General features: G+C 55.5%; 10 protein-coding genes across 10 annotated transcripts; all 10 read left to right on the top strand.

Annotated features, from left to right (window-relative positions):
- Positions 1-10: 10 nt before the first annotated feature.
- On the top strand, positions 11-634 carry DL89DRAFT_318592 (uncharacterized protein; the record flags this gene model as incomplete). Its single annotated transcript, XM_040891108.1, has 1 exon — positions 11-634. The coding sequence occupies exon 1, from the start codon at positions 152-154 to the stop codon at positions 632-634; it is 483 nt and encodes a 160-aa protein (XP_040742525.1). The 5' UTR covers positions 11-151.
- A 523-nt stretch (positions 635-1,157) lies between these two features.
- On the top strand, positions 1,158-2,720 carry DL89DRAFT_258589 (SPRY-domain-containing protein; the record flags this gene model as incomplete). Its single annotated transcript, XM_040885624.1, has 2 exons — positions 1,158-1,819; positions 2,030-2,720. 2 exons carry the CDS (start codon positions 1,158-1,160, stop codon positions 2,718-2,720), a joined length of 1,353 nt encoding a protein of 450 aa, XP_040742524.1.
- Positions 2,721-3,084: 364 nt separating this feature from the next.
- Positions 3,085-6,995, top strand: DL89DRAFT_258588 (uncharacterized protein; the record flags this gene model as incomplete). Its single annotated transcript, XM_040885623.1, has 4 exons — positions 3,085-3,418; positions 3,831-3,883; positions 3,974-4,441; positions 4,464-6,995. 4 exons carry the CDS (start codon positions 3,085-3,087, stop codon positions 6,993-6,995), a joined length of 3,387 nt encoding a protein of 1,128 aa, XP_040742523.1.
- A 1,897-nt stretch (positions 6,996-8,892) lies between these two features.
- DL89DRAFT_258587 (uncharacterized protein) lies at positions 8,893-10,242 on the top strand (the record flags this gene model as incomplete). The annotated part of the gene is made up of 1 exon (XM_040885622.1): positions 8,893-10,242. One exon carries the CDS (start codon positions 8,893-8,895, stop codon positions 10,240-10,242), a length of 1,350 nt encoding a protein of 449 aa, XP_040742522.1.
- Positions 10,243-10,726: 484 nt separating this feature from the next.
- Positions 10,727-12,022, top strand: DL89DRAFT_224703 (poly A polymerase C-terminal region-like protein; the record flags this gene model as incomplete). The annotated part of the gene is made up of 1 exon (XM_040884705.1): positions 10,727-12,022. One exon carries the CDS (start codon positions 10,727-10,729, stop codon positions 12,020-12,022), a length of 1,296 nt encoding a protein of 431 aa, XP_040742521.1.
- Positions 12,023-12,351: 329 nt separating this feature from the next.
- Positions 12,352-13,792, top strand: DL89DRAFT_268515 (uridine nucleosidase). The gene has a single exon (XM_040887947.1). It carries the CDS (start codon positions 12,417-12,419, stop codon positions 13,398-13,400), a length of 984 nt encoding a protein of 327 aa, XP_040742520.1. The 5' UTR covers positions 12,352-12,416; the 3' UTR covers positions 13,401-13,792.
- A 667-nt stretch (positions 13,793-14,459) lies between these two features.
- DL89DRAFT_284805 (uncharacterized protein) lies at positions 14,460-15,566 on the top strand (the record flags this gene model as incomplete). Its single annotated transcript, XM_040889798.1, has 3 exons — positions 14,460-14,937; positions 14,976-15,137; positions 15,175-15,566. The coding sequence occupies 3 exons, from the start codon at positions 14,460-14,462 to the stop codon at positions 15,564-15,566; spliced, it is 1,032 nt and encodes a 343-aa protein (XP_040742519.1).
- A 558-nt stretch (positions 15,567-16,124) lies between these two features.
- DL89DRAFT_268514 (TRAUB-domain-containing protein) lies at positions 16,125-17,922 on the top strand. Its single transcript, XM_040887946.1, has 2 exons — positions 16,125-16,190; positions 16,278-17,922. Exons 1-2 carry the CDS (start codon positions 16,181-16,183, stop codon positions 17,870-17,872), a joined length of 1,605 nt encoding a protein of 534 aa, XP_040742518.1. The 5' UTR covers positions 16,125-16,180; the 3' UTR covers positions 17,873-17,922.
- On the top strand, positions 17,915-19,541 carry DL89DRAFT_318573 (uncharacterized protein). The gene has a single exon (XM_040891107.1). It carries the CDS (start codon positions 17,969-17,971, stop codon positions 19,511-19,513), a length of 1,545 nt encoding a protein of 514 aa, XP_040742517.1. The 5' UTR covers positions 17,915-17,968; the 3' UTR covers positions 19,514-19,541.
- A 53-nt stretch (positions 19,542-19,594) lies between these two features.
- Positions 19,595-20,495, top strand: DL89DRAFT_268513 (uncharacterized protein). Its single transcript, XM_040887945.1, has one exon. The coding sequence runs from the start codon at positions 19,656-19,658 to the stop codon at positions 20,430-20,432; it is 777 nt and encodes a 258-aa protein (XP_040742516.1). The 5' UTR covers positions 19,595-19,655; the 3' UTR covers positions 20,433-20,495.
- Positions 20,496-20,512: the final 17 nt, after the last annotated feature.

Below are 20,512 nucleotides of genomic sequence, written 5' to 3'. Positions count from 1 at the left end.
GCTCGAAACGCTCTCTGTCTTTTTTCTTCTCTCCTCTTGTTCTCCTCTCGGCACACCTACACAAAATATATTCTCCCCCTATTGTTTTGCCGCTTTTGCACCTATTTCTTATCCTCCCCCTTTCTGGCAGCACAGCATTTCCCGTTTGTAAATGAGCGGTGGGAATCAAGCTCTAGATAGCCAAGACACAGCCAACACCAGAACAGACGACATCACCGAGCAGCCTCTGGTTCCTTCGATAAGCAGCATCCCAAACGTAGAGTTTCTAAACAACTTTCGTTCGGTGATGGAGAACCGCCGTGGATCGACTTGGATGTCCGTGCGGCGTGACACACAGCAACAGCAACAGCAACAGCAACAGCAGCGGCAGCGGCAGCAGCAACGACCAAGCCCGGTCATTCCCGGACCCCAGCCAGGCCGGAGGCAGTCTGGACTGCCACGTATCGATCTTGGCGCCCCGAGCACTTCGAACCTGCATGGCGAGGAGTTGGCCGAAGATAACAGTGCCCATGAAACGGAGCATGATCATGTGGACGACATTGACGCTGAAGAGGAAATGGCGCATTCGCAAGAGCCTGGCGACCATGTCATGGATGAGGATGAGGATGACGACGACGACGGACACAGAAGATGACGACGACGACAACGACGATGGGTCAACGAACGGCGCAGAGAGCAGTGGTAGTCCATCGCGGTCTGGCCCTTCATCTAGACCAGCAGGTGGCACACTGCATGGCGCCAGCAAGAAATCCCACCAAAAACCCTTCCTGCCTGAATACCTAAAGTACACGGCCTTTGGCCAGTTCCAACGGTGCAAGGAACTGTGCAACCTAGCAGCCGACGGGCGGACGATGCGCCAAGGAATACCACAAAAGCAGCAGACAGCTTGGCCATGGCCCACGTGGCCCCTGACCTGTTCTTCAAGTCTCTGGTGCAGGACTCGTGGCCACATTACTGCACGCCCGTTCCCAACGCCTCGTCGGTCGCTGGTCTGCGGCTGGGCTATGAATTTGGGCTGGGCAACCAGGTCCGGACCATGCTCAGCGCCAGCACGCCGCGTGCTCCAGAGGTGCAGTCGCCAGCCAACCCCAGAGCCAGTGCGCCAAACGCAGCTGCGGAACCCCCGGATCTGCCGTCGCAGTGGCAGCAGATCAGCAATGACCAGTTTCCTGGCTGTGGGCGCTGATCGAGTGTCTGTGAGATACACGGGGCCAGGCAAGGGTGACAGCGATGCGCGCATGATCCGCTCCGACCACCCGATCCCCGCCCGCTGCGGCGTGTACTACTACGAGGTATTCATTAGGAGCCGCGGGCAGTGCGGGTATATTGGCATTGGCCTGTCACATAACACCAACGGGGCTACGCGGCTGCCTGGGTGGGACCCTGGATCGTGGGGCTACCACGGCGACGACGGGAACTGCTTCTCAGGCAACGGCAGTGGCCGCGCGTACGGCCCTGGGTTTACCACCGACGACACCGTCGGGTGTGGCATTGACTTCAAGGAGCGCAGCATATTCTTTACCCGCAACGGGCTGTTTCTCGGCCACGCCTTCAAATCCGTCGACACCAGCAAGCCGATATTCCCAGCCGTCGGCATGCGCACTGCGGGCGAGCACATTGTGGCGAATTTCGGCCAGCGGCCGTTCCGCTTTGACATCGAGTGCTACGTCAGCGAGGCGCACCAGGATGCGCTGGCCGAGATCCACAAGACATCGATCGGCGATCTCATACCAAAGCCCAGCGATCAGACAACCCCGCTGGAGGCCAAAAATGCTGCCGGACCCCGAGCAGACAATCGCGCTGGACATTCTCAAGCTGCGTGACACAGAGCTAGGCATAGCGTCGCAGCCCCGCGAAATGTCGACCGCCGACGCTGCGCTGAGCACGGTGATCTCGTACCTGCTGCACAAAGAGTACTATGCGAGTGCCCGCGCCCTGATCGAGAACATTGCCGGCAAAGGCCAAGGGCGACACGAGCGGGTTGGAATCAGCCAGGCTGACCCAGATCCTCGAGACGCTGAGTAAGCAGAGCGCGCGGCTGGACTGCCGCAAAGCCATCTGCAAGCACATCAGCCAGGGCTGACATCGACAGCGCCCTGGGAATGCTGCAGGAGAGCTATCCGCAGGTGCTCAAGGACGAATCGCTGGTGTTCCAGCTGCGGTGCCGCCAGTTCATCGAGCTGGTGCGGGCCGCCAACGGGTACCACATTGCCGACTGCATTCCCAGCGACGACAGCCTATCCAGCGCAAGCAGCGGCAGCATGATGGACGTTGATGACACGCAGGCGGCCTCGCTGATGTCGCTGGCAGCCATTACCAATGCACCAGCAGCGCCCTCCAAAACCGTGTATGGCCAGATCCCCAATCTGCGCAAACTGGAGCCGGCGCGTCTGGTCCGCATCCTGCTCGACTACGGCCGGCAGCTGCAGGCCGACTATGGCGCGTCGCCGAACCCGATTGTGCGAGAGGGCTTGGTGCATACGTTCTCGCTGCTGGCATACGCCGATCCCGCGGCCAGCCCGATCTCGGCGCTGCTGGATCCAGAGGCTTGCAAGCCGCTGGCCAGGCTGGTTGAGTGCGCGATTGTCGCCACCGAGAAGGCACCGCGCATGTCGGCGCTCGAATGCATCTACCGCCAGTGTGCGGCCCTGCTTGCGGAGTTGAGCAGCCGCAGGAATGGTGCGGCTGCGCTGGTGTCAGTCGACACGGACTTTGTGTAAGGCAGCCAGCCAAAAAAAAATTGACGTCGATGTGTAACTCCATTATTTTTTCCCCCAGATGACGCATGCATGGGGTGTGGCCCAATCACGATTTCATTTTTTTTTAGCGAGCTTGTCAATACATCGAAGACACCCGGGCCTTTTGAGTTAGGTCCTCCTTTCTGCCTTTCTTTCCTCAGCTTCCAGTATTTTTTCTCGCCTATCCATACCCAGCTACCCAATACACCTGAATTCACATACTCTGTATACTCTTACCCTCCTGAAAACCAAAAATAAAAACCCTAGAGTCGACGCCTCCTCCTGCTCAGAGCACCAGCTATATAAGCGCCCTTACTCTTGCTCCAAATACCCTCGTTTTTCCTAAATGGTTCGGACTTTTGAGACGCTCTCCCAGCTGCCGACCCAGCGGGACAACCCGCTCCTCCCACCGTCTGCCGATTACTCGACGAATTTCGAAAAGCGCACGACAATCACCTCTGCCCAGCCCTACCATGAGTTTGCCGGTGATCTGTGCAAGTCGCAGAGCGATACGCGCGACTATCGACTGATCAAGCTTACCAATGGGCTAGTGGTGATGTGCGTGAATGACCCGACGGAGAGCAAGGCGTGTGCAGCGCTGGACGTGCATGTGGGCAGTCTGGCGGATCCAGAGGAGTTCCAGGGGCTGGCGCACTTTCTGCGAGCACCTGCTGTTCATGGTAAGTAGTGTTCTCCGGCTCCATTCTTTTCGAGTCTTTTTTGCATGTTTTTGTGTTGTTGGCGGGATGACGACAGGCTGTTTTGGATTTTTCGTCTAGCGGGGAGAATGCTGGGCGGCGCTGTGTGAAACAGCGTTGTTGTTGACACTCTTCCAAGACAGAGGAGGGGGCCGTGCTGTACTGTTTTCCGATTCAAAAAGCACAAAACCTTTTTTGTTTTGCGCAGGCTGCGCCTGCCAATGCCAGATGAAACCGTGGTGTCTGGACGGGCGCTCTTGGTGCTGCCGCTTTTTTGGGGTCCTGTGGCCGTGCACCGCATAAGGGCTTTTCTCGCTTGCATTGCGGATCTCCCACGCCCTTCTCAGAACTCCCACTGCTTGCCTTGACGACATATTGTGCTATTTCCGGATAGCATTTACGGTCCCATCTGTCAACCAGCCATACCGGCTGTGCGGCTGTGCGGCTGTGCGGCTGTGCTGGGCATTGTCGCATGCATCGATTATCTGCACACCCCTCCTGGACCATGCACGCTGAAATCATGTGTCTGCTTTTTAGGGCACGGAGAAGTACCCAAAGGAGAACGACTACAACTCGTACCTGTCGTCAAACGGTGGCTACTCGAATGCGTACACAGATCTGGAAGACACGTGCTACTACTTTGAGGTCGGGAGCGATGCGTTTGAGGGAGCGTTGGACCGTTTTTCGCAGTTCTTCCTGACCCCGCTGTTTACTGCCGACTGCACTGACCGCGAGGTGCGTGCCGTGGACTCGGAGCACAAGAAGAACATGCAGAACGACATGTGGCGGCAATACCAGATGGAGAAGGAGCTGTCGAACCCGGCCCATCCGTTCAGCCTGTTTGCCACCGGTACGTACGAGACCCTGAAGGGCGCCGCCGAGGAGCTGGGCGTTGATCTGCGCGAGGAGCTGCTGAAGTTCCACGCCAAATACTACTCGGCCGATATCATGAAGCTGGTGGTCGTGGGCCCCCAGTCACTGGACCAGCTGACCGAGTGGGCCGGTGTCCATGTTCTCGATGATCGAGAGCAAGGGCCTGACCAAGCCCGTGTTCAAGGGCCACCCGCTGACCAGCAACGAGACCGGCAAGCTGCTGCTGATCAAGAGCGTTCGCGAGCAGCGCGCCCTCGACATCACCTTTGCGCTGCCCGATCTCAAGCCGTACGTCAACGAGCGACCCGGCCGCCACCTGGGCTCGCTCATTGGCCACGAGGGCCCGGGCTCGATCCTATCATACCTGAAACACCGCGGGTGGGCTACAAGCATTGTTGCTGGCCGGTCGCCGACGTCCGCCGAAGGGTTCGACATGTTCAAGATCACGTCGAGCCTGACGGAGGATGGCATGGCAAACTACAAGGAGGTGATCCGCGTTATCTTTGCATACCTGCAACTGCTGCGCGGCACCGGGCCGCAGGAGTGGTTCCAGAAGGAGCTGCAGCGCATCAGCGAGATCGAGTACCGGTTCATGGAAAAGAACGACGCTGTGACTTTGGCCTCGTCTCTGGCTGCGCAGATGCAAAACCGCTTCGTGCAGCCGTCGCGCATTCTGTCCAGCATGCTGTTGGTCACGCACTACAACAAGGACCTGATCAAGCGCGTGGCAGACTGCCTGAACCCCGACAACTTCCGCGTTCTAATCGCCGCGCGCGAGTTTGATGTGCCGTTCAACCAGGTCGAAAAGCACTACGAGGTTGCCTACCGTGTCGACCCGCTGCCGCAGGACCTGATGGACGACCTGCACTCGACGCTGAAATACGACGAGCTCCATCTGCCCGGGCCCAACATGTTCATCCCCGACAGCCTCGATGTGAAGAAGCCTGCCGGGCCCGTCGAGCCCACCAGAGAGCCCGTGCTGCTGAAGCTGACTGAGGGCTGGGAGGTGTGGTTCAAGCGCGACGACAGGTTCTTCCTGCCGCGCGGCGAGATCCGCATTATCATCGAGACGCCGCTCGTGTACGAGTCCCCACTCAATAGCCTGCTTGCGCAGCTGTTTACCCTGATCCTCAAGGACAGCCTGTGCGAGATCACATACGATGCGCAGGTGGCGGGCCTGTGGTTCGACATCCGCGACTCGAACGAGGGCATCTTTGTGCATGTGGACGGATTCAACGACAAGCTGGGCGAGCTGCTGAAGCTGCTGCTGCGCTCGCTGCGCACGCTGCAGGTCGACGACACGCGGTTCGACGTGTACAGCCGGGAGATCAAGAAGAAGCTTGACAATGCCAAGCACTCGGAGCCGTACACGCACATCCAGACCAGCGTCAGCTTCCTGAACCAGGGCACCATGTGGCGCTACTCGGACAAACTCAGCGCGTTCCCCCTGATCACCAAGGAGCGCCTGCAGCACTTTATCGACACGCTGTTTGAGCAGGTGCGGATCCAGATGATTATGATGGGCAACTTCACTGAGGAAGACGCAATGGGCACTGCCGACACGATCACCGCCGCTCTGGACGCCCGCTCGCTGCCGGACTATGCCAGACGCGTCCCGCGCTCGCTGCTGCACAACCCAGGCCAGTTTGTGCACTACCAGATGATGCCTGATGAGGGCAACGTCAACAGCGGTGTGGACATGTCGGTGTATGCTGGCACCTCGCAGAACCTGCGCGAGCGCGCGCTCCTTGATCTGACCTCTCTGATTGTGACTGAACCGTACTTCAACCAGCTGCGTACCAAGGAGCAGCTCGGATACATTGCGTACAGCTCCGACCGCAAGTACCATGGCGGGCCAATGGCACTCCGGTTCCTGGTGCAGAGCGAGTCAAACCCGATCTACGTAGCGATGCGCATCGAGCGGTTCCTCAAGAACTTCCGCCAGCGCATTGTGGACATGACGCAGGAGGACTTTGAGCGGTATGTGAACTCGGTGATTGTCAAGAAGGAGGAGAAGCTGAAGAACCTGTTTGAGGAGACCAGCCGGTTCTGGCGCCATATCTGCGCTGGGTACTACGAGTTTGAGAAGATCGAGCATGACGTGGCGACGCTGCGCACGCTGACACGCGCGGACGTGCTGGCGTACTGGGACCAGTACGTGAACAAGGAGGCTGCCCCCCGCTTCACGTCCCTGGTGGCCCAGTGCTGGTCGACCAAGATCCCGATGCCCAACGAACATGAGCTCAAGCACTTCCCGGCCGTCTCGATCGGCCTGTTTGGCTGCATGCAGCGGTACGGCGCAGACGAGTTCACCGTCGTGGACGCCGACAAACTGGTGCGCATTGTCCACGACGAGAAGCTGTCTGTGGAGGATAGCCTGGCAAAGGCCAAGGATGCGTACCGGAAGATCTCGAAAAAGTCGGACGAAGAGTTCAGCAAGGTGTGGGAAAAGGTTGCAGAGGCATCGTCGTATGTGCGCTCGGCCCTGGAGATGGTGCTGGAGCGTCCGCTGCCGCCCGTCCTGGTCAATGGTGTAGGCAGTGTGTACAAGGGGCTGGAGAACATCGGCGCCGTGCATACGCCTGATGGTGCGTGGATGTTCGAGGACGCGGCCGTGTTCAAGACTACATTAAGGCAGTCGGGCAACCCGATTCCGACCAGGCTGCTGGTGCCAAAGTACAAGTAAAATAGCTGTTGAAACATTTCTCCTTCATCTCTTTCTACTTTTATCTTCCCAGTTCTGCATCTAGTGTTTCCTTAATCTTAAAGAAGTCACCTATGCCATGAGCGCCAAGCTGGCTATGTGCTAAGCGCAGAATGAAACATAGAAGGATATGGCTAGCAAAGGCTTGCAGTTCTGTGAAGCAGCTGGTATCAGCACCGTGGCACACGCACCTGGTTGGTTTTCCTTGCTGTGGAACCCGCTGTTCTTAGGATCTGTATGACCTCACATATCCGCTCTGCGACGATACGAACCGAAAACACAGCCTCCTGCCGCAACGCTCTTCTCCTCATCGCTTCCACTTCTCACCTATGCACCGTCTGTTCTACAACATCGACATTATCGGCCAGATTGTTTCGGATCTTACTCTTCCTGCCGATGACGAAGTAAAGGATATCGCCGAACGGCACAGCTACTGAGCACTCCAAGCAAAGCTCTGGGTCATCATCCGCATCAGCAGCTCATCGGTCAGCGCAGCATTCAGCGGAGGCCATTTGTATTGTGCCACCAGCACACCCGTGGATGCCCTCGACACGTCGCCCGTGCAAGAGCTGATCTTCCAATTCGAGCACTCAGCGGACAACGGTGCCTTTAGTTTCCAAGCTGTTTGACTTTTTTGACACGCACGTTAGCCATCCCAAGCGTGGATGGGCTGCGATTTGGGTATACCGATTTGCCTAAGCAGGCAACTGGTGAGCTTGACGCAATCCTTGGTCAGAGAGCGACAACTCTACATAAACTATCGCTTGGCTACTTCCACCCGTTCGATTTATCGCGCGTGGCGTTTCCGCAGCTGTCAGTTTTCGAATCTGCAAGTCTTGGTGTTGATGAAGAGAACCACAGGCTGCTGCCGCTGCTGTATGCAGGAACGCTCCGGAAGCTGGTATTCGATAGGATAGCCAGGCAATGCTTCATCTCCACATTCAGAGACAAGAGCGGCGTGTGCAGTGTGTTTAGTCAGCTCGAGCATCTGAGGCTCTCGTTTAATTTTGATGCTGGCGGGAATACGGATATGGATTTGGGCATATCTGAGCACGGTACATTCAGCTTCCCCAAGCTGCGCTACCTGTACACTGCCAACGAAACAACGAGTCTGCGGCATTTTATCCGAAACTTTGCTGGATCTCCTCTCGAAATTGCATGTTCAAGGAGGTTGCGGCTTTTTGAAGGAGGTCGATTTCCCAAGATTCACACAGCTGGAGGACCTATTCGTATATTTTGACTATGTTCAGAGCAACGATGCGATAGAAATCCACCAGAGCGCGTTGACAGCCGGAATGCCACTTCGCTCGGTGGTGTTTGCCGTCCATGGCTACTACGATCTGCCATATGTGACACCGACCGGATGCCCGCTGGTGCAAATATACGAGACCGGTTCAGAAATGGATTCCACCCAGTTGAGCGAGTCCCTGGCTCTAATGCTGCTCGACTGCCGAGCCTCCAAGCCCTGGTGATCAACGTAAACAAGAAGGAATGTGAGCGGCTGCTCAGGCAAGTAATGTGCGAGTTTCAGTCGAGGGGCTTTAGCCAAAGACTCCGTCTCTTTGGATCGCTCCAAGTTTGTTGATCTGGGCGGTCCCATGCTGGTCATGGTACCTTGCTAATGGCTATCTCGAAGAAGATATATGAGTTTTCCGGCGTCCAAACGCCAGAGGCCGTGCTTGACTAGTCAGGGATCTATTGTGATCGTTGCGGCGTGTAGTGCTGCTAATCGGCGTCATTCAGGAAGCCCTTGTGAAGCCTGCGAAAAAGACCGCCTAGCCTTGTGATCTTCCACTTTTTGTTTCTCCTTTTTTCTGGTTCGCGTTTATTATTTTACTTTCACTTTCCTTTCGAATTCACACCTCCTTCCCCCTCAAACATGCCTCTTGCCACAGCAAAAGCCGGCCACCGGCAAGGAGCGCTGCACGATACGCGAGACTTTGCGCGTCTATCGCACTTTCTGCATATATTTCACCAGGCCCTCAACCAGGAGCAAGAGCTGAGCATGCAGCAACTCGAAGAAGAGCTGCTGCAAGATACCGGGGTTGTTCGCGCGCTGCTGAAGCGTGCGCTGCGGATACTTACTGGCAACCGACACATGGAGGAGAAGAGGATAGAAAAGTACGTTGAGCGTGCGTGGGAGCGGCACCTGGCGGGATACGCAGAGCTTCCCGATTCGTTCGCCGAGCTTGGGCTGTACGGCGTGGATGTGCGTGAGCGCACGCGGGTGGTGCTGGAGACCTTGGAGCTGGTGTTTGTGCGGCCCGATAATCTGCGGCATATCAGCAGCGTTGGGCAGCAGGACGCGCAGCAGTGGCGTGTAGAGCCTGTCGGCGTGGACTCGGTAAGCCGCACATACTGGCTGCTGTGTGGCGATCGGCTGTATCGCGAGACGCCCAAGAAGTCGCTGCTGCTGATCGAGAAGCACAACCGTGAGGCCGGCGTCAATAGCCGCAGATCAACGAGGCTGTCAGAGCAGCGCGGGCCGTTGGTCGATCCGCCGAGGCATGACGACATTGAGGACGACGGGGCGCTGTGGGAGCTGCTGTGTGCGAGTTACGAGGAGTGGGTGTATTTCCCGAACGTGCTCGAGCAGCTGACCAGCAAGGCCGATCGCACGGTTTACAGGCGCGTGAGCAAAATTGCGCCAGGAATTGCCACAAGGCTGCACAGCGAGATCAAGAAACAGGAGCTGCTGGAGCTGCTGGCTACACGCAAACGGTCGACGCGCATTGCTAAGAAGGAGGCGATGAAGCACCAGCGCGAGATCATCGAGCAGGAAGAGCAGATGGCCGAGGGCGACTATCGAAGGTCAAAGCGGATAAAACATTCGGCCGAAGAAGAAGAGCCCATCCACCCAATGCTGATAGACACGCGCGATCTCCGAGCACAGCGGCGCGAGCAAGCACGCCTGGAGGCATTGGAGCGGGAGCAGATGAAGAATATCGAGATCGAGCATCCGGCGCACCAGCCGCCGCCAGTGGAGGAGGAGGCTGCGGCAGAGGGTGATGCGGAAGAGAGCTGGATGTTTATGTGTGCATGCGGCAAGGCTGGCCGCAACTACGACGATGGGCGGGCGATGACGGCCTGCGAGCGGTGTCTGGTGTGGAGCCATCTTGGGTGTTCGCTGCGGGCAGAAGCACGGAGATTGGGCCGCGAGATCGGCGAGGACGAGTGGGAGCAGCTCAGCTACGTGTGTCCAAGCTGTCGCTCGTCCCAGCAAAATTAATCGAAGAGTTAGAATTAAAAATTTTTCTGACATCACCTGAAACAAGCATCCAAGCTTGTAAGCCCTGTTCGAGTCTCTTGTCTATTGATTCTCCTCCAATTTCGCCCGTTTCGCCAATTTCACACACAGGTTGATGAGCCTATTCGCCGGTTTGGTAGCTCGTCAATTCGCCGCATTTCGCCAGAACCACACCGCAAGCAATTTACTAAAGGTGACTGCGTCGAAGCGCAATCAGACCGCAGCTTCCCTTTCAGCTGCCGCCTGCCAACTACACACAGCAAAGAAGCACCGGCCGCAGCGCGACATGAGCATTGTGTTGACGGCCAAGGAGTCGCAGATCTGCGACCTGCTGGACAGGGTTGTCGACCATATCCACGACTCCCACCCAGAACAGCCCAAGCTGGTCCTGCGGATTGCAGGTGGATGGGTGCGCGACAAGCTGCTGGGCATGGAGTCCCACGACATTGACATTGCTATTGACCACATGTCGGGATTCGACCTGGCACAGCACGTCAACCAGTACCTGAAGGACAACAACTACCCGGTGCACTCAATTGCAAAGATCAGCCAGAATCCGGAGCGATCGAAGCATCTAGAGACGGCGACAACGAGTGTACTTGACCAGCTGGTCGACTTTGTCAACCTGCGCAGCGAGACGTACAATAGTGATAGCCGCATTCCCGCAATTGAGTTTGGCACACCCACCGAGGACGCGTACAGACGGGACATCACTATCAACGCACTGTTCTACAATATCCACTCGCGGGAGGTCGAGGATTTCACAGGCAAGGGGCTGGAGGACCTGAAGAATGGCATCGTTCGGACGCCGCTGGCGCCATTCGAGACATTCCGGGACGATCCGCTGCGGGTGCTGCGCGTAATTCGGTTTGCCAGCAGATTTGGGTACGAGATCGAGGAGGGCACAGCGGAGGCGCTGAGCCGCCAGGAGATCAAGAATGACTTGGATGTAAAGATCAGCCGCGAGCGGGTCGGTGTCGAGTTGGAGAAGATGGCGGCAGGGCCAAATCCGCTGCTGTCGATCCAGATGCTGCTGCGGTTTGGGCTCTATAAGAATGTATTCCGGGCGCCGCCGCAGGACATGTGGGTTGCCGGCCTGATGGGAGACATTGCAGTATCGGAAACGCTGACAAAGTGTGTGCTGGACATTGTGGAAAGGAGCACGGAGATCCTGCGTGGCGTTCCCAGCGCATATGACATTGGCCCGATCGCTCGCCGCCATCTGGTCCTGGCCGCATACATGTACCCGTACCGTGGCATCACCGCCAAGGACAAGAAGAAGGTGCTGCCTGCTGCACATCTGGTGATCCGCGATGGCATCAAGCTGTCCAACACCGACGTGGACGCAACCCTGTGCATGCACAGCTTTGCACCGAAAATCTCTGACCTCGTCAGCCGCTGCGTCGCTGGCACGCTTGACCGCAAGACCCTGGGCCTGCAGATCCGCGAAGTCGGCTCTCGGTGGTCGATGGCTGTGGCATTCTCGGCTGCTGTCGAGCTGCTTGATGGACGGCCGCTCGATGAAGTCGCTGGAAGATTCACCATGTACACAAAGATGGCTGTCGACCAGGGCCTTGTGGAGGCATTCAAAGAGAAGCACATTGTCGATGGCAAGAGCGCTGCCAAGCTGCTGGGCATCAGGCCTGGCCCGGCGATCAAGGGCATCCTAGAGCAAGTCATGGAGTGGCAGCTGGAATTCCCCTCAGGAACGAAGCAGGAGTGCGAGGCATTCATTCTAGAGAACAGACACAGGTTCCAATAGCTTTTCACTACTTGACATGGTCTCCAATACACCAGCTCCATGCCACTCAGGCACAGCAAAGGCGCTAGCCTGGGAGCCCCTGTCCCTGAATAGAAACGGGGAGTGTGCTATGGTAATCAAACGGACCCCATGCGATGTCCCATGCAAGACAGGTGCGCGCGTATTTGTTCTTCGTTAGGTGATCGACACCCGATGCAGTGCCACAGAGCAGCAAATCAGCTCTACGCAGCTGGACTGGGGTGGGGAGTACAGTGGCAAGCGACGTGGGCTGGGCATCTATAAAAGGCACGGGTCTGAGCGTACACAGGGCATGGTAGCTCAAGCAATATTTTTCCTCTACTCCTCTCCTTGCTCCGCATTTCCAGGCATACGCCACACCTCAATCTCACTAACTATGACTGCCAGCAATCCGACTCCTGTGTGGCTAGACTGCGACGTTGGCCACGACGACGCCCTGGCCCTGCTGCTAGCCGCCTACCACCCGCAAATCAAGCTGCTGGGCATTTCGGCCGTCGCCGGCAACGCCTCGCTGCGCAACACCACCGCCAACGCTATTCGGGTCCTGCAGGCTGCCGGCATTGAGGGCGTCAAGGTTTACCCCGGTGCATCCAAGCCGCTGGTCAAGCCCTCCGAGCACGCTGCTGACATCCACGGCGAGAGCGGCCTGGACGGCACTGATCTGTTGCCAGAGCCCGACTACGAGAAGTACCTGGGGACCGACAAAAAGGCGATTGAGGCAATCCGCGACGTGCTTATGACCAGCGAAGAGCCGGTGACCATCGTTGCGGTTGGGCCGCTGACCAACATCGCGCTTCTGGTGTCGGTGTACCCCGAGGTCGTGCCCAAGATCCACATGCTGTCGGTGATGGGCGGCGCGATCGCCCTTGGTAACACAACCGCTGCTGCCGAATTCAACATCTACTTTGACCCCGAGGCCGCACAGATCGTCCTGCAGGCAGGAATCGGGCATATTGCCATGGTGCCGCTGGATGTCACCCACACTGTGCTCGCATCCAAGGCTGTCATTGAGCGTATCAACAAGGAGGTCGCCGAGCCAAAGTTTGCCAAGCTCCTTACTGACCTGCTTTGGTTCTTTGGAAGCACCTACGAGGACGTGTTCGGCGAGAAAGACGGTGCCCCGCTGCACGATCCGGTTGCTATGGCCTATGTGTTTATGCGTGATGCGTTCTCGGAGCGCTTCATGCACGTGTCGGTTGACTGCTCGCAGGGCCCGTGCAATGGCCGAACTGTGTGTGACGTCAAAAACAAGAGCAAGCTGGAGCCGAACTGCTACATAACCACTGCTGTCGATGTCGACCGGTTCTGGGATGTGATGATCGGTGCATTGGTGGAGGCAGCCAAGAGCTCAACTATTTGATGATGGTACTCGGCGGCATTAAATATATGGCAAAGATTATGAAAAAGGAGCACTAGCAAACCACCACGGCTAGTGCATACGTTGATGTAGACTCGCCTATCCTGTTACTTCAGTAGTGCCGACAGAGTCACGTAGCTCGAAAAACTACTCATTCCTGATGTTCTGACCACGCCAACGGAGGGCCAACAAGTATCAAATCAGCGTATTCTTCCCGTGAAGGAGTGTGCACAAAGAGCCTATTCAAAAAGGCAAACAACCCCCTACTTGCTGATTCGCACACAAACAAAGATGGCCTAGTGTCACGACGACAAATATGGAGGTGGGATGAGTTCAGGGTGGCATTGGTAACTGGAGGTGCGCATAGACGCTCAAAAGCTGCCAAGACAAAGAATTAGATCATGTTATTGTCGTTGATGTGCTTATATAATCGTTCGTGAATGGCGCCAGGGTAAACGTGAACGTGCTGACAATAGCCACTGACAAAGGCTAGCTGCACAATCGTATACACCAATCATGTCTAAATCGGCGATCATCTGAATCACAGCTCAGCAACAAGCTTGTCGGTCGGGTCCTGAGCTATCGCTCCCTAACTATTGGCGATACCCTTGGTCACTACTGTCCACACTCCAGTCGCCCTATATTCGCACCAGCAGACCTACTCTTTGTTTTGGCAACCGAAGGTTTGTTTGCACTACTATCAACTCAATCACTTTGGAACCGCCTGCTAAACACAGCTCACCAATCGAACCGGCACAAGTTGGAGGATGGCTTTAGTCTACTCCAGGCTGGTAATATCACTGACTACGACATGCATATTTGTAGGATCACCAACACTGCAGCAGGAAAGCAAACGGATATTCTGCTGATATTCCGTGGAATCAAAGCATATGCTGGTCAGACCTTTAGGCATGTTGCAGAACCGGCATATTTGCTCAACATCAAACCAACGGAGTATTTCAGAGCTAGAAATGGCGAACTCTCCAAATACATCCAGTGTCAGAAATTGGTAATTCAGCTGGATCTTGTGCTGGTGGTACTGGCGCATGCGGATCAGTAGCCATGTCGCTGGATGTTGCTGTGGGGACAATTAAGCTGGGGAAGGCAAAGGTGACGACTGCTGGTGCATCTGGCTCGTATTCGCGTAATGTCGCCTCTACAACACCACAGATTAAGATGACCACTGATGCACTGGAGGACCATGCGATAGGTCGTTCACCCAAGGAATTGTCCCAGCCATGCACAGCCACCTGCAGTGGGTTTGCTGAAGGTATTGTGTCATGGATCCTAATACGGATGTCTGCAAGTGCTGCAATCAGGTGCGGAGCGCCCATATACGGCGTTCCTGCTATGACAGCGACTGCCACAGATAAGGAAGGGCACATAATACCCACACCAGGCCAAGGGATTCTGATGATAGCTCGGGAGTCACCTACAGGTGATATATCTCCGTTTCTTAACATTAGCCTTCGTCGTCAGGAACGTCAAAAAATAATTGCTTCAATCAAATCGTGGGCTGATGCCAAGCATAGTCAATTGGGTAAGTTGAAATTCTCAATACCTCTAATATCCATACAGGTGGCAAAAGTGACTTTACCAACACTCGCGTAAAGTGTATTGAGAGCAAGGTTCGGCAAATGATCAAAAATGCGCAAGGCGAACAGAGCAACAAATTCTGGAGGAACGATCCCACCATTTTCTCATTGTGCAGCTCGCTCGCAACATGGAGGCTGACAATAGGTGATGTTGAGATTATTTATGCATGCAACGTCCACAGTTGCAAGTGGTAAAAACGATCCCCATGTGATCAACCAGCAGCTCAAGAAGCTTGGCCGTACACATGGATATGCTGTTCCTGTAGTATGCCAGAAGTGGCTGGCTGGACACCCCAGAATGCTACCAGCGGCCTGGATGCTCAACAGTATGATTCAGTGCATGCAAACAGGAATCGTGCCAGGAAATCGCAATCTAGATAACGTCATATCTGAACTTGTAGAATACAGCCACCCTGTTTCCCCAAGCAGGTCAATCCAGACGCCAGGGATTAGTACCACTCTTCATACACCATTTAGATTCGGTCAGGTTGGTGGAGAGATTCCTGTTCCCATTCAGACTATGTGCACGCAGTTCTTTCACAAGAAGCACTTGGTCAGCACCGGTACAAGGTGAAAGAGCGTGAACAAAAAGCAAGCCGCTACTGGCAGGATGTGCTTGTTGGTAACCACATGTTTGTACAGGTGAAGGATGCCTGACCATTCACACCTGGGCAGAAGTCCCATGTATACATGGACTCTACATCAAGGGCCAAATATGACCCAGCTTCCGGAACATACCATTTCTAACCATATTAAGAGGCTTTGAGTAGAATTTTATGAAAGCGAAATTCATTTCAAGTTCAAGAGTCAAGTGCGCTTCGCCTGCCCAAGACCACCTTTGTCTAATCGTCCAGCATCATATCCACAACGGGGTGCGATTTGTTCATTAAATATGGCTTCTTCGATCTCGCAGAGCCGGCCAATGAACTATACGTGCTCTACACCCTGGCAAGTCACATATATTTGGGCTGACCTGGAAGTGTGAGCAAGCACATGCGACCCGTCATAGATTGATCCTGCAGAACAGGGAGCCAAAAGGCATCAAAACGCAGTATCACTAGATTAAGATTATATGATCATTCAATTTTTTATGGCTGCGTTTTTTATTTGAATTTTTTCAAAGTGCCCAACGCTTTTCTCACTTCAAACCTCCCAATTGCCTCATTTTCAGAGCTCGTAAATACAATAATGCCCAAAGGTAAGAAACAGACGAGCGGCGGCACCAGCACGGATAATGCACATTTATTCGCATGACAGATTAACACAGTCTTTTTGAACTTTGTAGCTATCAAACGGTCCAAAAAGTCGCTGTTGGAGCAGATCGCAGATATCTCGGATCCTAAGCCCAAGGACTTTGATATCGAGAACGCGGACCTGAACGATGCTGCGAACGACCGGGGATCAGACTCCGAGTCAGAGTCGGAAGATGAGGAGCTGCGTCGCGAGCACTACATAGAGATGGGGAAGAGTTCTCTTCGGCAGCAGCAGGGGATTGGAAACCTTGGCCCCAAGTACACTGGGTCCAGGACCAGCCGCAAGGCACTATACGGCAGCGACGAAGATGCGAGCGAGGAGGAAGCTGAGTCTGATGAGGGTAGCGAGAGTATCAGTGAAGACTCCGAAGAAGATATCGCCTCGAGGGTCTCGCAAACCAGGGAGGAGGACAGTGAAGTGGGTAGTGATGAGAGCGATGCAGACGAGAGTGACGACGGCATGGGGTTCAATGATGATGCTGGTGCTGAGGCCGCGCAGGAGCAGGATCGTGTCAGGGAAGACATTCGCAAGCTGGAGGAGGGTGAGAGGGCGCTGCTGCAGTCGATCACGCAAACAGCCAAGAGCGACGTCGAGAAGGGCCATCATGTTCTGAACCAAACCCGTCTGTGGGAAGGCGCCCTTGATGCCCGTATCCGCTTGCAGAAGATTGTGACTGCGGCTGATGAGCTTCCCTCCTTTGACCAGTTCGAGCCCCTTGTTGAGTCCCGGTTCAGTAACGACGATGGTGAGGATGAAATGAATGAGCTGGAAAAGGCACGCCAGTCAATGCTACTACTGATCAGCTCACTGGTCGAACTGCGTCGGGCCCTTGCCGAGCAACACCCTGCAGCCAAGAAGACGATGGCTGGCCAGAAACGCAAGTCCGAAGATGATGACGAGGGCGAGGACGGTGACGTCGAGGCGATGTGGAAGGAGCTGGAGGAGGTGCGCTCGGGGTTCCAACCGTTCCGGGACGAGTCGCTGGAAAAGTGGGGCAACAAGGTGCAGGTCTCGGCAGGCGTTACCAGCAGCAAAAAGTTCAAGGCGGTCAACCAGGGCATCATGCACCAGATCAGCCAAGCACTGGCCTCCGAGGAGCGGCTAGTTGAGCGTACGCAGCTCAAGCGTACAGAGTACAAGATCATTGGCCAGTCAGACACCTCTGAAAAGCCTGCTGCTGTTGCCGATGCGCATCTGAAGGACCGCAACCCGGAGATCTTTGATGACACGGACTTTTACCAGCAGTTGCTCCGGGAGCTGATTGAGAGCCGCATGGTTGATAGCAATGATCCAACAGCGTCGTTGGGCGTGCAGTGGGCGGCAGTCAAACAGCAGTCGAAGAGCAAGAAGCGCAATGTCGACACAAAGGCATCCAAGGGCCGCAAGGTGCGGTACCACGTCATTGAGAAACTGCAGAACTTTATGCCTCCGATCCCCATCGGATCGTGGCATGAAGACATGGTCAATGAGCTGTTCTCGTCGCTGCTCGGTCAGCGGGTGCCCAAGAACATGCTGGAGGAGGACAGCGACAGCGAGGGGCACAGGCCAGGACGGTCAGTTACCGAGACGATGGTCAATTCGGGAGAGATCAGCGTAGGCGGCGACGGCATGCGGCTGTTTGGCTAGTGTTTTGGTAGCGTATCACTAATGCTAGCAATAGATGACCTATATATTCACTCGCCAGCGACATGCAGCCACCAGAGTTTTCCTCATCTACTTCTCATGCTTGCTAAAAGTATTCCGAAAATTGTTGCCCTCGAGGGGGATACGGCACGGAAGATACAGTCAGCTGCCGAGATCCCTTCTCTACTGAGCACTGTCCAGGAGCTGGTTTCCAATGCGCTGGATGCATCTGCAACGAGGATCTCTGTTTCACTGACTGGTGGTGGGCTCAGCAGCATCACAGTGGTCGACAATGGCCATGGAATTATCCAGGAGAGCTTTGCTTTGCTAGCTAGACATGGCTGTACTTCCAAATCGCCAATATCGCGTGCCCGCGGTAACTCATTGGCTTCTATATGCGCCGTGTCGAGGCAGATCAAGATCCGCACCAGGACTGCTAACGACGACGTGGCAACAATGCTATCGTTTGATGCTCGCGGGGTCCATTCGGACCAGCGTGCAGTTGCGGGCAATGTTGGTACGACAGTCACTGTTTTGCAGCCGCTTAGCGTTGTCCCAGTCCGCTACAAGTTTGCAAAGTCGCAATTGTCAGGGATCGGGCGGGATATTTACGACTGGCTGGTTCGCTGCTACATGGCCAACCACTACACAGCAATAAGCTTATCTTCTGGCGTGGCTAGTGGTAATGGTGCTCGGTTGATGCTCAGCGCTGCACAGGATTTGAGGGAGGCCACGGAGATGTACTTAGGTAGCGGATCCCGCGATAGTCTCATTTCATTCGAGCACCAGTGGACTGATGGTGAGCTGAAGGGCGCGTCGGTTGCCGGTGTATTTGCAAGGGAAGGAGCGATGATCATGGCAAAGCGTCTCCCGTCGCTCTCTGTATCTGTCAACAGAACGCCATGTGGCATAAGCCTGCTCCCAAACATTCGAACAACTCTAAGTAGCATGGGTATGGATAGTGGTGCTGTATCTGCAAAGAAGCTGTTTGTTGGCATTCTGTCCTTTAGCTTCCCTGTGCGAGTTCTCGACAGTAGCTCACGCGCGCCCCTGCTAGCCAGCCAAGCCATTGCTGAGGATATTGAGGCCGAGATTTCTGCACTCATCGAAGTAGCTACCAAGGACAAGAAAGTCATACTCGTCAAACAAGCAGCCAAACCTCAAAGCAAAGCCCCCGCACTGAGGAGAACAAACTCCCAGACCACGGCGCCAGCGAAGAGCAGACAGGTTGGCAGAATGTCCAAGAGTGTGTCGGTACCGCAGCTGCACAGCTTCAGGCACACGCCAACCTACCCTCTAGGCCTGCAGGTCCCGAGCAATGGGCCAGACTCATTCCGTATTCCCAAGGCATTCTGGAGTCTGAGCTCGCCAATAATCGATGCTGCTGTCAGCAGTAATGCTCCTGCTCGAGTCATTTGCTGGCTCATGGCTGATGGCCGCATTGCTGGCGCAGGAACGCTCCGGCAGCAAGTTTTTGATGCAGAAAACAGGGCGCACATGTGCTTGCTCGAGGTCGGCGGCACGCTCATGGCGCTTGATGTCAATGCGCTGCCGCTGAAGACATTGCCCAGCCCCAGCTCGCTGGCCGTTCACATCTCACAAGAGCTCCGGCCATATCTCTGCATGGCCCAGATCACACATTAATCCGATCGACGAATCAGCTCTCGCTTTACGATAAACGCCCTTTTTTTCACCGCTGGCCTGCAGGCGCTTGGCCAATTTCGCTTTAGCAAATCGTCTCTTCCCGAATTATCTTTTCTATCTTGCAGAATTTACACCTGGTATAATGTTCAGACGGACGGTAGCCACAACTCTCGCGCGGAGCGTTCGCGCTTTCAGCACCAGCGTCGCGGGCCAGGGAGCCGTGCGTGCTGGTGTCCTCCTGCAGCGCGATCCGATCGTGATCCAGCAGGCAAAGGGGTTCGAGCTTGCCTCGGACAAATACTTCCAGTGGCTCGAGTACCAGTCAGCAGAGGCCTTCCCGCGGGACTTCTTCCTGAAGAAGGGCAGCTCTGCGGAGAAGAAGTGGATGGATATCGAGGACGAGCGGGCTGGCGAATGGCTATATGATCCAGAGAACAAGCCCAAGGTGAAGAGCGTCAAGAAGCCCGTAGTGGGCGACGAGGAGACGGGTCCCGAAGTGTCGAAGCGCATTGAGGTGCACTCGCGCGAGACCGAGGCTGACGCCAAGAGCGACGTGAGGTCGCTGGAGCGCAAGCTCGATCGGACATTGTATTTGCTGGTGAAGAACACACAGGGCGAGTGGGTGCTGCCGGCTGGTGCGGTTCAGGGCGAGGAGCTGCTGCACGAGGCGGCCCGGCGGAGCCTGAAGGAGATGTGCGGCGAGAAGATGAGCGTGTGGATGGTGGGCCGTGGGCCGGTGGGCCATGAGGAGTCGAAGGATGGTGCGACATTCTTTGTCAAGGGCCATATACTGGCAGGCCAGGCTGCTCCGAGCAAGTCGCTAGCGGCCGACTTCAAGTGGGCAACGCGAGAGGAGGTTGAGGGCACTGTGGCTCCAGCGTACTGGCAGTCAGTCAAGGACATGCTGTCGTCTGTTTAGAGATGTCTAGGCAGTTTAGAAGAAAAAACACCCACTCATGCAAAATATATGGAAGGCACTCTTTGATATTAACAGGTGAC

Source organism: Linderina pennispora, assembly GCF_002104995.1.
Source record: "Linderina pennispora strain ATCC 12442 chromosome Unknown DL89scaffold_9, whole genome shotgun sequence".
In the NCBI taxonomy this organism is placed as follows: Eukaryota; Fungi; Kickxellomycota; class Kickxellomycetes; order Kickxellales; family Kickxellaceae; genus Linderina; species Linderina pennispora.
Note: the sequence above shows the minus strand (reverse complement) of the source record. Positions and strands in the feature narration are given on the sequence as shown.

What these genes read in the sequence shown, in the direction of transcription:
- DL89DRAFT_268515 (XM_040887947.1), top strand. Translation starts at nt 12,417, where the DNA reads ATGACTGCCAGCAATCCGACTCCTGTGTGGCTAGACTGCGACGTTGGC.
- DL89DRAFT_318573 (XM_040891107.1), top strand. Translation starts at nt 17,969, where the DNA reads ATGCTTGCTAAAAGTATTCCGAAAATTGTTGCCCTCGAGGGGGATACG.
- DL89DRAFT_268513 (XM_040887945.1), top strand. Translation starts at nt 19,656, where the DNA reads ATGTTCAGACGGACGGTAGCCACAACTCTCGCGCGGAGCGTTCGCGCT.